General features: G+C 41.1%; 1 protein-coding gene across 1 annotated transcript in view; it reads right to left on the minus strand.

Moving 5' to 3' along the window:
- LOC126236845 (nipped-B protein-like) overlaps positions 1-841 on the minus strand; it is a 101,144-nt gene extending 100,303 nt beyond the window's left edge. The window contains exon 1 of the mRNA XM_049946450.1: positions 624-841. Within this exon, the coding sequence (XP_049802407.1) occupies positions 624-692 (69 nt within the window). The 5' untranslated portion in view covers positions 693-841. The remainder of the gene's footprint in view (positions 1-623) is intronic.
- Between the last annotated feature and the right edge of the window lie 15,819 nt (positions 842-16,660).

Raw genomic sequence — 16,660 nt, forward strand, 5'->3', positions numbered from 1 at the left:
GAAATAGGCATCTAAAGCCGACAAATTTTCCTCGTAGGTCAGAGTTGCTACGTCGCGTCGGGGAAACAATTTCACTATCACCCGGTAGGTAGACACACCGACACAAGAAAGCAAAAACGGCTGCCGCTCTTTACCTTGAATTCCATAAGCAGTGAGGTGGAAGTTGAACTGATCGGCCCACTCAGTCCAGCTTTCGGTTGTGGCCTCAAAGGGCCTAAATGGCGGTGCGACAGCGTTGTGTGGCTGCGGTAGCGATGAAGCGGCTGCCGCCGCATCTGTTTGCAGCGCACGTTGACCCTGGACGAGCTGTCCAAGGGCTTCCAATAACGCCTGCGTCTGCTGATTCTGCAAGCGAAAAAATTCGGACAGTACATCTGGAGAATGCGGCGAAGCCATGACACAAACAAATTAGAGCAAGTATAACACAAAGACTGCAACGTGGGCGCGGCACCACTCCTCGGCGCCAAAATGTGTGGTGTCTAGCGGTGACACCACAGCGAAAGCTTGAATTTTGTATTGTGTTTGTTTGTGTGTCTATCGACATACCAACGTTTTCGTTTGGTAAGTTACATCATCTTTGTTTCTACAATACATTAATAATTTTTACTGCTGTCTTGCTATACCTTTACATCAAACTCTTGCAGCAACCGTCGTAGGAATGCATTCCTACTCTGACGATTACTAAACACCATTCTGTAGAGACAGTCATGCAGAGCTATGCCACTTCGTGTTCCTCTTGGGACTGATGTGTTCTGAAGTATAGTCTGCAGCCGTTGAGCATCCTCCAGTCCCTTCTGGAATTTGCAAGATAATGCACGTGACTGTGATCTATGCACATTTTGAAGCTGAATCTGTGCACAATAGCTGAGACTTGCATCACAGTCTGTTGTCGCAGAGATAAGGTAGGGCACCACCTGTATAAATAAATATTATGGTCTAAGCACAGTATTCGCCAATAAATAATCTGAGTGCAGCAAATACTTATAAGCTTGGTGAATTATTTTTGAGACCAGATGTGACATGAACTTTCTTGCATATGGAAGCCATTATGGTGTCTCTGGCATTATGTGACCAAATAACAAATACAACTACAATTTAGAGAATGAGTACTGCCTTCTCAGTATTCACACCACAAACAATAACACTGAAAAATGTTAAACTTTTGGGTTTATGACAATATTATGAAAAGGATAGTTGCTACTCACCAAATAGTGGAGATGCTGAGCCTCAGATAAGCACAACAAAAAGAGCATCAAACAAAGCTTTTGGACAAACAGGCCTCCATCTGTGTGTGTGTGTGTGTTCTGATGAAGGCCATTTTGTCCGAAAGCTTTTTTTTGACAGTCTTTTTTTTGTGCCTATCTGTGACTCAGCATCTCCACTATATGGTGAGTAGCAACTAACTTTTTCATAATATTGTCATTATTCCACCTTCGATTTTCCATTTTTTGATTTAACCTTCCTTTGCTTCATAATACAGAAAAGAAAGCTGTCTGCAAACAGATGTCTGAAACTTACTGGTAGAGTAATACCATATGCTATCCAAGCATTACTCATGACCTGCCTTCACCACTTTAATTCCACTAGTAGTTCTCCGCTACCTTCCAAAGTTCAGACATTTGTATGAGCATTAAAGTGAAATACATTACAATGACCATGCTAACAGATTAGACGATACAAACTGAAGTGACCCATTCTAATGAAACATCCACAAAATAAGGCAAGTAGTTGCAACCACAGACATGTACTGATGAACACAGTTTCAACACTTCTCAAGTTCCTGTTAGTCTGAATAGAACAGACGTCTCCAAAAACAAAATAAATGAAAGTTCTTCACCACTGACATTAATTTAAAGTTCCAAGTTCACAAAATACATACTACAGTTGCACACTACTTCAAATAGTCAACCAATTTAGGTAATCAAATAAAGCCATATTCAGAACTTTAACTTCATTGGAAAAAAAAGCTTTCCTTGGCTTGGTTTCAGTAAAAAAATCTTGCAGGTCTACTTTTAGCAAGTGACATGACAGATGGATGAAGACATGTGGTTTGTCAACACCCTCTATCATCACTGTGTACGCCGCCTGGTGGCCTGCATGGAAAATGGCCACCAAGTTACAGGGTTGCCAAGTCCCACATTGTCTGCATTGTAGGGGATAATTTTGCTGCAACCTACACAATGTGTATGTTGTGCATGGCAGCATCGGTGCTAACTGTCAAGGGCACTACAGAATACGTCTTTGCACCCCCCCCCCTCCCCCCTGGGGGCAGATGTCAAAAACTTCAACGATGTTCGTATCCTCCATCCCAGGGAGGGGCAGAGCTGGGCATTGGTCGACATCCCTGGGGACGTCATGCTGTGATGTCTGATGTCCCACATAATGCTGATAGTCAGCCAAGGTAAGTGCCAGAGAGATGGCATCTGTGAGAGGATCCTTGCAGGTTGCATCTCTGGAATAGAGCATTGTGCACAATTTCCTGGAATTCGACCTCTAACATGTCAGGGCTGAAGAGGTGCGCACTGATAGTAGGGAGCCACCGGGGATGACCTCAGGAGATGGCAAGTGCCCAAACAGGATCTTGTAAGGTAAAGTGGTGGTGACGAGCCTGTGGAAGATGGGAGGTTGCTGCCTGGGGGTAGCAAATGGAGAGTTCAAAATGGTGTGGATACCCATGCAGTTTATCAATGGGCGAAAAGCCATCCTGCAATGCAGCTCAGTAAGAAACAAGAAATAGAGAGGGGGCATTATCCACAGAGTAGTGGTGGCAAAGTTTAGACATCTGCGTTTTTTAGGTGCTAACAAATATCTCAGCTAGGCTATCAGAGGATGGATTAAATGGTGCAATGTGGATAAGGGAGATCCCACTGGCGACACCAAATGTAGAGAATTCAGAGGAAGCAAATTGGGCTCCATTGTCTTTGAAAATAGACTTGCAGAGGCCCTCCAAGGCTAAAGTGCATGTGAGGACTTTGATGGATTGTGGAGCCCATCTTGGTGACAAAAGGATAGACAGTTCCAGCATCAATGACCATGAGCCATGATGCTCCCAAGAAGGGGCTGGCAAAATCTAGTGGGGCTGGGACCATGGAGAAGAGGTGGTTGGCCAAGGGAAGTAAGTCAAGTGGGGGCAGCATGTGTGCTCTGGCATGTGGAGCAAGACGTGACCATAGCTATGATAGGGGAGTCCATACCTCACCAATATATATATAGGTGAGCCAGCCTCTTTGTAAGGACCATGTTGCAGTGGCCCTTGAGGAGTAGATTGACGACCTGACACCGCAGTGCATGAGGGATGATGATGCATGTCAGTCTGTTGTTGTCTTGAATGATAATGACATCTGGGAGAATGGAGTTCCTGCCGGTGGGCCCAAAATGCCTGGAGGTCTGGTTAATTGAAGACCTTCTAGAGGGACAGTATTGGTGAACGTGGCGCAACACCTTCTGTAGCACAGGATCTTCTTCTGTGTGCTGCTGGATGAGATGGACATCCAAAGGGAGCCTGGCTACTGTATCTTCTGCCTCAGAATCCATGTGGAAGCAAACTTTCAGGTCGGTATCAAACTTGGAGAGGTGGGCTGTCCTAGAGACAGGTGAAACAGCAGGTTGGCATTACCATTATGTGATATGGATTGATATTTGATATCATATGTGTAGCTGGGCAGGGGCAGCACCCAGTGTTGCAGTTGGTGTTTCGTCTTAGTTGGGATGGGACCAGAGGACTTTAATAGAAACAGCAGAGTTTTCTGGTCAGTCAGAAGGGTGAGGTTTCTGCCATAGATGTGCAAGTGCCCCATTTTCTGTTTGGCTGTAATCATGCTGAGCAACATACAGAGTCTTACAGACGAAAGCACTGGGGCATTTGGTGCCATCAATGGCATGGGATAATACTGCCCCCCAGTCCAAAATCCAACATATCGGCCACCAAGTTGAAAGGTTTTGAGGGATCATATGCAGTCAAGCAAATGGGCAAATGGGTCACAACAGTGCTTGCCACAAGTCCCAAAAGGCTTCGTCACAGCTATGCGACCACTTCCAGGGAACATTTTGGCCGAGAAAGTGTTGTAAAGATTCCTCAAGTGCCACGGTATGAGGTATGAACTGACAATAATTGCTGAGTTGCCCAAGGACAGATTTCAACTGGGACCTACCCTTGTGCACTAGTAGCTTATGAATGGCCTCAAATATTGTGGAGTGAGGTGAATCCCTGAGGCTCTGAAGACATGGCTGAGGTATTCAACTTGGCACACAATCATGTCAGATTTGTCTTTATAAAACTTCAAGTTCACTTGATCAAAAATTTAAAATAATAAATCCAGATCATGTGCAAGGTCTGCAATGGATCTGCTGGCCCCCAGAATATTGTTCAGATAGTTTGCAGTGACAGGCACGGTGCGTTAACTGTTCAAGGTACCACTGGAAAATGACAGTTGTGCTTGTAATTCCAAAGGGAAGGCGGTTGTACTTATACAAGCTGAACAGAGTATTGATGATGTCACAGCATGCAGCATCAAGTGGACGTCGAAGGTATGTGTCGAACAGGTAAATTTTTGCACAAACTTTGCCTCTGGCGAGAATGTTGTCACCTTCGGTACAGTGTACGAGTCTATCACTGATTTAGAATTCATAGTCATGCTAAAGTCATCACAAAGCTGCAGGGCACTGTTAGGCTTTTCAAAAACAACAATGGGGGGGGGGGGGGGGTTATCCATTGGCTGTTGGGAATGGATGTCAAAATCCCTTCATCTTGAAGTCGCTGTACCTCAAGGTGGAGTTTGTTATGAAGAGCAAATGGCACTGAGCCAATGTTGCAAGATTTGACGGTAGCTGTGGGTAACAAGGTGATGTGTGCTTCAAACTTGGTGACCCTGGTGGAAGGTGGAGAAAAAACAGGTGAGAACTTGGAAAAGAGTTTAGAGGTATGTGAGCAGAGGTCCACAGCATTAATGGTGAGGTCAATATTGTGAATTCCAACCCCAAGGCATTGAGGAGATAAAGAATAAATAAATTAGAAGCACTGGGTGCAGCTACCACAACGATCCAGGTGGTGATGGCTGCCAAACAAGGGAAAGCACATTTGTTACTAAAGCTGCATAGAACATCCTTAGTGTGACTTACTACACTGAATGCCAAAGAAACTGGTACAGGCATGCGTATTCAAACACAGAGATACGCAAACAGGGAGAATACAGCACTGCACTCGACAATGCCTATATAACACAACAAGTGTCTGGCACAGTTGTCAGGTTGGTTACTGCTGCTACAATGATAGGTTATCAAGATATCAGTGAGTTTGAACATGCTGTTATAGTCGGTGCACGAGTGATGGGTCACAGCATCTCCGAGGTAGTGATGAATTGGGGATTATACCATATGACCATATCACATCACGAGTGCACTGTGAATATCAGGAATCCAGTAAAACATTAAATTTCTGGCATTGCTGCGGCCGGAAAAAGATCCTGCAAGAACAGCACCAATGATGACTGACGAGAATGATTCAACATGACAGAAGTGCAACCCTTCTGCAAACTGCTGCAGCTTTCACTGCTAGGCCATCAACAAGTGTCAGTGTGTGAACCATTCAACGAAACATCATTGATATGGGATTTTGGAGCCAAAGGCCCACATGTGTACCCTTGATAATTGTGCAACACAAAGCTTTACCCCTCACCTGGGCCCGTTGTAAAGGGACATCCTCCTCTAGTATTACTTTTCCTCAACAGAAGTAGGCGATACTGAAAATTTTGAATATTTTAAACAGGTTAATATTATCTCAACTGTTTTTCTAAAAGAACTGCATATGATTTTCTACATGATGTATTATATTTCAGGCTAAAATGTATAAAAAGAAATTATTTTCTTTTACAAACATTTTCAAATTACGAAATATTCAACACAATTAAAATTTCTATTATTAATTACGCAATCTGACGCTATTCATTATGTTTACTTCTGGATTCATCTATAAAATAATGACATAAATTGGTGGAAAATCATTTGTGACGAAAATTTGTAAACTCTTCGGAATATTGTTAGTAACGCAGAATGGATTAATAGTGGTCATGACTCTGATGTAACTGGATGTGTTTCAGTTTTGGCAATAACAATGTAATTTTCAGTTTTGAAGTGGAAATTGTAAAGATAGTGTGATATCAAAAAATGTGAGAGAATAAAATTAGCTTCTCAGGCAATACTTTAGCATTATTTAAGTCCATTGGAACCATGAGAACCTACAATGTCAAAAATTTCAGCTTCGAAAATTAGCCCGTAGATGTGAAGACCTGGAGCCAACTACAAGAAAAGAAGATAAGTAAAAAGTTTATTGTACATCTTACTCCTCTCGAAGCTTATTAAAAGAGTTAATTATGAAGTCAGTGACAATCAACCAATGATATGAGGGAGGGGTAGATTACACTGTCAACATCAACATTGGACTGTTGATGAGTGGAAACATGTTGCGTGGTCAGATGAGTCTTGTTTCAAATTGTATCGAATGGATGGACGTGTACAGGTATGGACACAACCTCATTAATTCATGGACACTGTCTGTCAGCAGGGGACTGTTAAAGCTGGTAAAGGCTCTGTAATGGTGTGGGGCATGTGCAGTTGGAGTGATATGGGACCCTGATATGACTCTGAAAGGTGACATGTACGTAAGCATCTTGTCTGATCACCTGCATCCATTCATGTCCATTATGCATTCCAATGAACTTGGACAATTCCAGCAGGACAATCCGACACCCCACACATCCAGAGTAGCCAAAGAGTGGCTCCAGGAACACTCTTTTGAGTTAAACAATTCCACTGGCCACCGAACTCCCCAGAGATGAACATTATTGAGCATGCCTTGCAATGTGTTGTTCAGAAGAGATTTTCACCCCCTCGTACTCTTACAGATTTATGGATGGCCCTGGAGGATACATGGTGTCAGTTTCCTCCAGCACTATTTCAGACATTAGTATAGTCCATGCCACATCATGTTGCAGCACTTCTGCATGCTCGCAGATACCCTACACGATATTTGGCACGTCTGCCTGTTTCTTTGGCTCTTCAGTGTATATTTCATTTTCATCAACTAAACCTCCCACCACAAGTTCATACTATGTCTCAAAAATAGGGTGAGGCTGTGCTAAAACAATTTCTCCCTGAGTTCTCACAAGTCTTAAAGCAGCTTAGTGGGTTTCAAAGTGAGAAAAATGAGCCAATGTTACCTCACTTTTCTTTGATAAGGGGTTTGACAATAACCCATAGACTTAGTCTAAGTGCATGTCTTTCTGCATGAATGACAGCTCAGGAATGATTAACTGGTTCCTTGGATATATGGAATACATCTGTCTGCAGATTATGTTTTTGTCTTGCAGGCACTGCAATGTTCCTGGGGCAACGCACCCCATCAGCCTCCAGTGTTGGGAAACAATGATACGACTGTGATCTCCCCCCCCCCCCCCCCCCCACCCAATTCTCTCTCTCTCTATCTATCTATCTATCTATCTATCTATCTATCTATCTTATGTGTGTTGTAGTAAAACTGATTATGGTGATGTAAATGTACTAATCGATCTTGGACCATATGAAGTGAATGACAGCGCAGTGAAGATATAAAAACCAAAAATCCTCTACTATATAGCTATGCGAAAATGTTTAAATGTCAATGCTTACAAATACTTAATGTAATTACAACAATAATTATGGACTTCTTAAAAAAGATAGACAATTACTTCTTTTTTATTTATGAAATGTATGTCCCAGAGACTGTTTTGCAAAACTATATTCATATATGATAATGTCTTTGCTACATGTTGTTAGAAGTAAATCAATGTTTTTTGTGCAGTTGGTTGTACAAGTCTGAAGTACAAGGATGGATAGTGAGTAATGAGTGTTTTATTGATTTGTATTGTGAAGTGAAATGAATGAAAATATATGTGTAATTCTGCAGAAAGTCTATCAGATTTCACATGATTACTGAAATAAAAAGCTGATCATTCTCTAGACAGTTATAGGGAAGATAACCACAGAAAGGAAACAGAACAAGTCATCATTACATAACAAAGAAGGGCAACAAAAAGATGACTCTTTTTATTATTAATAGAACTGATTATTTAAATGCGACTGTCCCTGTCACTTGCTGCAATGTGTCACTATGTCAGCGTGGCGAGAGCTGTGAAAATGTGATCAGCCACCCAAGTTACTAACTTACTCCAAACATTAATAAACCAACTTTGAGCAATAAAAGGTGGGGACAGACAGAATATGGGGGCTCGTCTGGAAGTTTTTGAATGTGAAATGTGAATACTGTGTTGGACTGTTTTCCTTGTTGCATATTAAAAGATATTATGAAAATTTTATGTGAATGATCTGCCAGATATGAAAAACAGCTACAAAACAGCAACAATAATGGCAAAAAAAGGAGTTTGCAAACAAGAAAATGAAAAAGTGAGGTGAACAATTAACAACATCGACAGCCAACAACAAAGTGAAGCTTTGGAAATATTTCACTTATTTTTTTCTTTTTTTTGGTGAAGTGTTTCATTGTATAATTATTAACAATGACAGTCATTGAAGAGAATGGAACAACAGGGAATAATCAGACATGGGAGACTTAAGTAGTGTGGTGAAACAAGAACAGGAAATGGGTCAGTGATGAATTGGTGAAACAGGATAAACTAATACATGAATTAAAAGGAGATGGTGATAATGATGTAAGCACCACACTGTAATTGTTAATAAAAATGAGCAATGTTGATAAGATCCAGTTCACAGAAATGATCAAAGATAATACAGACCTGTTAATAAAAATGAGTAATGACCAGTTTGCAAAAATAAATGAGCAACTTGAAAATCATAAACAAGAAAATAAGTGTCAGTTCACATAACTCGGTCAGCCAATAGGGAGGTTATTTGTTGTTGATTTGTTGTTGTTGTGGTCTTCAGTCCTGAGACTGGTTTGATGCAGCTCTCCATGCTACTCTATCCTGTGCAAGCTTCTTCATCTCCCAGTACCTACTGCAACCTACATCCTTCTGAATCTGTTTAGTATATTGATCTCTTGGTCTCCCTCTACGATTTTTACCCTCCACGCTGCCCTCCAATGCTAAATTTGTGATCCCTTGATGCCTCAAAACATATCCTACCAACCGATCCCTTCTTCTAGTCAAGTTGTGCCACAAACTTCTCTTCTCCTCAATCCTATTCAATACCTCCTCATTAGTTACGTGATCTACCCACCTTATCTTCAGCATTCTTTTGTAGCACCACATTTCGAAAGCTTCTATTCTCTTCTTGTCCAAACTGGTTATCGTCCATGTTTCACTTCCATACATGGCTACACTCCATACAAATACTTTCAGAAACGACTTCCTGGCACTTAAATCTATACTCGATGTTAACAAATTTCTCTTCTTCAGAAACGATTTCCTTGCCATTGCCAGTCCACATTTCATATCCTCTCTACTTCGACCATCATCAGTTATTTTACTCCCTAAATAGCAAAACTCCTTTACTACTTTAAGTGTCTCATTTCCTAATCTAATTCCCTCAGCATCACCCGATTTAATTTGACTACATTCCATTATCCTCGTTTTGCTTTTGTTGATGTTCATCTTATATCCTCCTTTCAAGACACTGTCCATTCCGTTCAACTGCTCTTCCAAGTCCTTTGCTGTCTCTGACAGAATTACAATGTCATCGGCGAACCTCAAAGTTTTTAATTCTTCTCCATGAATTTTAATACCTACTCCGAATTTTTCTTTTGTTTCCTTTACTGCTTGCTCAATATACAGATTGAATAACATCGGGGAGAGGCTACAATCCTGTCTCACTCCTTTCCCAACCACTGCTTCCCTTTCATGCCCCTCGACTCTTATAACTGCCATCTGGTTTCTGTACAAATTGTAAATAGCCTTTCGCTCCCTGTATTTTACCCCTGCCACCTTCAGAATTTGAAAGAGAGTATTCCAGTTAAAGTTGTCAAAAGCTTTCTCTAAGTCTACAAATGCTAGAAACGTAGGTTTGCCTTTTCTTAATCTTTCTTCTAAGATAAGTCGTAAGGTTAGTATTGCCTCACGTGTTCCAACATTTCTACGGAATCCAAACTGATGTTCCCCGAGGTCCGCTTCTACCAGTTTTTCCATTCGTCTGTAAAGAATTCGCGTTAGTATTTTGCAGCTGTGACTTATTAAACTGATAGTTCGGTAATTTTCACATCTGTCAACACCTGCTTTCTTTGGGATTGGAATTATTATATTCTTCTTGAAGTCTGTGGGTATTTCGCCTGTCTCATACATCTTGCTCACCAGATGGTAGAGTTTTGTCATGACTGTCTCTCCCAAGGCCATGAGTAATTCTAATGGAATGTTGTCTACTCCCGGGGCCTTGTTTCGACTCAGGTCTTTAAGTGCTCTGTCAAACTCTTCACGCAGTATCTTATCTCCCATTTCATCTTCATCTACATCCTCTTCCATTTCCATAATACTGTCCTCAAGTACATCGTCCTTGTATAAACCCTCTATATACTCCTTCCACCTTTCTGCCTTCCCTTCTTTGCTTAGAACTGGGTTGCCATCTGATCTCTTGATATTCATACAAGTGGTTCTCTTCTCTCCAAAGGTCTCTTTAATTTTCCTGTAGGCAGTATCTATCTTACCCCTAGTGAGACAAGCCTCTACATCCTTACATTTGTCCTCTAGCCATCCCTGCTTAGCCATTTTGCACTTTCTGTCGATCTCATTTTTGAGACATTTGTATTCCCTTTTGCCTGCTTCATTTACTGCATTTTTATATTTTCTCCTTTCATCAATTAAATTCAATATTTCTTCTGTTACCCAAGGATTTCTATTAGCCCTCGTCTTTTTACCTACTAGATCCTCTGCTGCCTTCACTACTTCATCCCTCAGAGCTACCCATTCTTCTTCTACTGTATTTCTTTCCCCCATTCCTGTCAATTGTTCCCTTATGCTCTCCCTGAAATTCTCTAAAACCTCTGGTTCTTTCAGTTTATCCAGGTCCCATCTCCTTAAATTCCCACCTTTTTGCAGTTTCTTCAGTTTCAATCTGCAGTTCATAACCAATAGATTGTGGTCAGAATCACATCTGCCCCTGGAAATGTCTTACAATTTAAAACCTGGTTCGTAAATCTCTGTCTTACCATTATATAATCTATCTGATACCTATTAGTATCTCCAGGATTCTTCCAGGTATACAACCTTCTTTTGTTATTTGTTGTGTTGGTAAAAATACAGCTCAAATAAATGATATTAATCAAAAAATTGATAGAGTAGATGTTTGAGTAGAAGCTGTTGAGTCTAAAATGAAAGAAATCGAATGTAACTTTAACTCTGAAGTTAAAAATATCAAAGAGTAGACCACTGAAGATAGGGAGAAAAAGAAAATTGTCTTAAAAAATGAGCTTGAGGAAGTAAGTATTGTGCACAAAGCATAAGTAGTCAAATTTCGACTTTGGAAACTTAGTTGACATCAAACTAGCCCTTGTTGAAAGCAGTTTTGTTGAACAGCAAGAGACAGTAGACAGCAAATCCACAGAAAAAAAATTAAGTAACAACAAAACCAGCACTCTAGAAAGTAGTGCTTCTGTTTTATGTAAAAAAGTTGGAGCATTGTCTAATCATGTAGTTAATCAAAATCTTGTTAACAATTTAGGTACAATTCCAGTGAGAAACTTTTTAGGTGAAGGTAGTTTACATCCTATAGATTTTCTGCAGCATTGCATAAATAGCTTTGTGTCTAATATGACTGACATGAAAATCAAGTTTGTTAGAAGTTTCTGGAAGGTGAAACATTAAGCTGGGCAAATCAGTATACTAATGTCCGCTCCCGGTAGCTGAGTGGTCAGTGCAACAGAATGTCAATCCTAAGGGCCTGGGTTCGAATCCCGGCTGGGTCGGAGATTTTCTTCGCTCAGGGACTGGGTGTTGTGTTGTCCTAATCATCATCATTTCATCCCAACGACGCGCAAGTCGCCGAAGAGGTGTCAAATTGTAAGACTTGCACCCAGCGAACGGTCTTCCCGACGGGAGGCCCTAGTCACACGACATTATTATTTTTAGTATACTAATGATGACACAACCTGTGCAGTCTTCTAGAAAGGGTTTTTAGGGAGACTTAGGAAAAGACAAGGAAATGCAACTGCAATAGACACACACATTTTGAAAGAGATAGTAATCAAAATTGGCACAGTGATAATCACAACAAGAGAGAACATAGTAATCAAAATAGTAACAAATATCATCAGAAGGAATATAATAGAGTTAATAGTAACAATTTTCGTTCTGGAAAGCAACATAGTTACAGCTAAAAGCAGAAAGAAAAGAAAAAGAACTTATATGTATCTGTGGGGGGGGGGGGTTAAAAAAAGTCATAGAAACATGTGGTAATTTATTACTTTTGCTTATGCTGTGTTATATTTCTACTGGTTGTAAGTAAGTCATGATTTGTATTTTATTATGTTCTTTCATGGAGTGCAAGACTCAATCAATTCCTGAGAATTTAATTCAGTTCTTAATACAATTTTCTTTCTGGTATATAATATGTTGAATGTCATAAAACAGGATTAGGAATCTATAACAAGGTAACGAGGAAACGAATATTTTGATAATGTCATGATGATTTTGTAAGGTGAGTTTATTGTTAATGACAATGTTTAGTGGTGATTCGTAGGATGAGAATATTTTGTAAGAAGTAAGACTTAATTAAAATGTCTTATGGTTTTATGATGAGGATAAAAGAAATTTAAATTTTTTTACACAAGTGTGTCAGTCTGAGAAAATATTACTATAATCAGCCAGGTTAGCAGTACCTAAATGTCTAATGGTTTAGTGATTAAAAAATGTTTATGGAAAATGAAAAAGTTTATAAGCTATGTCAGTTCAGTTATTATTGTGGTGTCTTTGTGTGGGAAAGGTGTAATGGACAGTGTTGTTTTTCAGATCTAAGTGAAGTTGATGATTAACACATTTTTCTTGTTTTATAACATGTGTAGTACTATTATGCATAGGGTACAAGAATTATAATGCAGAGCAATTTTTCTATTTGAGGCATATTGATGGTACTATGAGGTTTTGTGAAATATTTTGTGATAGTGATAAGGTTTATGTTGAGATGAGATGCTGTGAGAGATGAATGTTTATTGCATTGTGAATTACACTCATGCTCATAAATTAAGGATAATGCTGATAAATGGTGAAACAACACTCTGGTGGGTGGTTTGCGGGTTTAAATCACCTCGGGGTATGACCATGTGGTGCATTTGACCTGCAGTTGTCGTATGGTAGCCCTGGCAGCAGTCCACATACACAGAGGTGTATTGGTGCATGTCAGAGTTGGGTTGGGTTGTTTGGGGAAGGAGACCAGACAGCGAGGTCATTGGTCTCATTGGATGGGGAAGGAAGGCGGCCGTGCCCTTTCAGAGGAACCATCGCGGCATTTGCCTGGAGTAATTTAGGGAAATCACGGAAAACCTAAATCCTGGATGGCCGGATGCAGGAGTAAACCGTCACCCTCCCGAATGCGAGTCCAGTGTCTAACCACTGTGCCACCTCGCTTGGTGTGCATGTCAGATTACGGTGCAGCGAGAATGTGTGCAGACGCTTTCAGACATGCTAATGGTGACTGTGTTGAAAATGGCTCAAAGAACTCATATTGATGACGTTATGAGGGGTAGAATACTAGGGCGACTGGAGGCTGGTCAAACACAGCAGGTCATAGCACGGGCCCTCTGTGTGCCACAAAGTGGGATCTCAAGATTATGGCAACGATTCCAGTAGACAGGAAACGTGTTCAGGCACTACAGTATGGGACGTCCACAATGTACACCACAAGAAGACCGATATCTCACCATCAGTGCCCAAAGTCTACAGACGACTGAACAGACATGGTTTATTCGCCCGGAGACCTGCAAGGTACATTCCACTGACCCCTGGTCACAGGAGAGCCCGTAAAGCCTGGTGCCAATAACACAGTACATGGTCATTGGAACAGTGGTCCCAGGTTATGTTCACGGATGAGTCCAGGTGTAGTCTGAACAGTGATTCTCACCAGGTTTTCATCTGGCGTGAACCAGGAACCAGATACCAACCCCTTAATGTCCTTGAAAGGGACCTGCAGTGGAGCTCGTGGTTTTATGGTGTCGCGTGGGATTATGATTGGTGCATGTACACCCCTGCATGTTTTTGACAGAGGAACTGTAACAGGTCAAGTGTATCAGGACGTTATTTTGCACCAGTATGTCCGCCTTTGAGGGGTGCAGTGGGTCCCACCTTCCTCCTGATGGATGATAATGCACGGCCCGTCCGAGCTGCCATCGTGGAGGAGTACCTTGACACAGAAGATATTAGGTGAATGGAGTAGCCTGCCTGTTCTCCAGACCTAACTAAACACCATCGAGCACATCTGGGATGCTCTCGGTCGACGTATCACTCCATGTCTCCAAGCCCCTGTGACACTTCAGGAGCTCCAACAGGCACTGGTACAAAAATGGGAGGCTATACCCCAGCAACTGCTCGATCACCTGATCCAGAGTATGCCAACACGTTGTGTGGCCTGTGTACATGTGCACGGTGATCATATCCCATATTGATGTTGGGGTACATGCGCAGGAAACAGTGGCGTTTTGTAGCGTATGTGTTTCGGGATGGTTTTCTCAACTTATCACCAATACCGTGGACTTACAGATCTGTGTAATGTGAGTTCCCTATGTGCCTATGTTATTAGCACCAGTTATGTGTGGTACCACATTCTGCAGTTATTCTTCATTTATGAGCATGAGTGTATAATGAGTATGTGAAGTTTATGAGGTATTTATGTTAAGGAACTGAAATATTAGGGAGTTATTGGTGCTCTGTTTTGTAATGCATTGTGCTTTTATTTATGATGGTATGCAGTAGAAAATTCTGAGAAAAGATTGTAGGGAAGTTAGGAAGAGTGGTGTTGAGGATTAGCCTTTGATTAGCTTGAGCTGAGTCTGATTTGTTGAAAATATCTGAATTTCATTTAACAACAGTATGATTCCATGGCACTGGCATGAGAAAGAGTTAGTATTGGTTGGAAATGACATACATGTACTAAATATTTTGTTGCTGACTTTAAAGTATTAACACCTTTCCATGTTAATTTTGATCACGATATTTTTCTAAAAAAGGACTCTGAAAGCTGAAAAATGACCATTACAGCACCTCCTTTTGCTGTCTAGAATTACTGTTCACGCAATGAACTTTGAAATTTCTTGTGTATAGTTTTGGGAATGTGTATCGGAGGCAGCTAACCAATTCTCACAAAATAACTGCAATTTCTTGTATTGTATATAATTTACTTCTGTTTACTATAATAGATGTTTTTTTATGTTTATAATATTATTTTGTATATCTTTAGAACTTTCATATTTCCCCATTGAGTCAGCATGCTTTATGTAGATGTGAAAAAAGAAATTTAAATGTAGTAGTGACAAATAGTTAATGAACAGCATTTTAAAGCAAATTTCAGTGTTAGTGACTTTTTGGCTTAATTTGTAGCCAGTATTTGGTACATAAGTAACTAAATAATTCATTTTTTAAGACAATATGTAAGATTAGCTAACTGTCTCATCCTGCAACATAATTTGAAAGACTTGTAAACAATTTTTCATATGCTATTGTATAATCTATTGCGTCATATGAAAACTAATGAATGCAAAATATTTGTAATAAACAGAGACTAAAGGACAATATAAGTGATAAAAATTAAAGATTTTGCACATGGAATAGGTAGGGGTCGGCTGACTTTGGTAGGTATACCACATAGCGAGCGATGCCTTCCCTAGCTGGATGTATTCCTTCTTAATTTCTGGTGCACTCTATTCTAACTCTTTGCTATCTGGTTTCTGTTCCCACTGTGCTCTTCAATTCCCCCCCCCCTCCCCCCTCTCCCCCTGCAATCTATTCTATATCGTCACTACAACTTCTGTGGATGACCCTATCTGACAGTACTATCCTTGTAGCATCCACCATGTTGTGGCAAAAAAAGGTTCTTGCAAAACAAAGCAAGAAATATATGAAGTCTTCACGGGTTGTCAGCCGAGTAGCACTGTCGTCTCGTAGCAATGTTTCGATGGAATGCGTCTCCATCATCTTCAGGCGAAGTGTTGGGAAATTGTTGGTCGCGGGCTTATATCTCTGCTGGACCGCTCTCAACTTCCCGCGGCCAGCCAATCACGCGCCCGTGGACTCGCCCGATGCACCTGGATCGGCCGTTGGTGGGGGGGACCCGTGTGCGGGGTTCGAGTCCCAGTGTCCATGTCTGTCTGCTCTGTCCGCGGCCCTTGGTGGAACAGAACGTTCTCCGATTTTCCTGATTACAGGCTCCCAGGCTGTGCTGAGATGGTAGCCACTGTCATCGTTGATTAGGTTGTGGTGTAACCATATTCCTATGGACTCTTTGATTACTGAATCCCAAAATCTGTTCGTACTGCATATTTCCTTTGTGTCGTTAAAATCGAAGGTGTGCTTCTTGTCAATACTATGTTCCGCGACAGCAGATTTGTTGGTCTGACCCAAGCGTACATGCCTACTGTGTTCACTGCGGCACTGCGAGACGCAACACTGCGTCTGTCCTATATATTGCTTCCCACATTCGCATCCGATCTTGTACACACCTGGTGCTGTCAGACCTA

The sequence above is a fragment of the Schistocerca nitens genome, chromosome 2, assembly GCF_023898315.1.
Source record: "Schistocerca nitens isolate TAMUIC-IGC-003100 chromosome 2, iqSchNite1.1, whole genome shotgun sequence".
In the NCBI taxonomy this organism is placed as follows: domain Eukaryota; kingdom Metazoa; phylum Arthropoda; class Insecta; order Orthoptera; family Acrididae; genus Schistocerca; species Schistocerca nitens.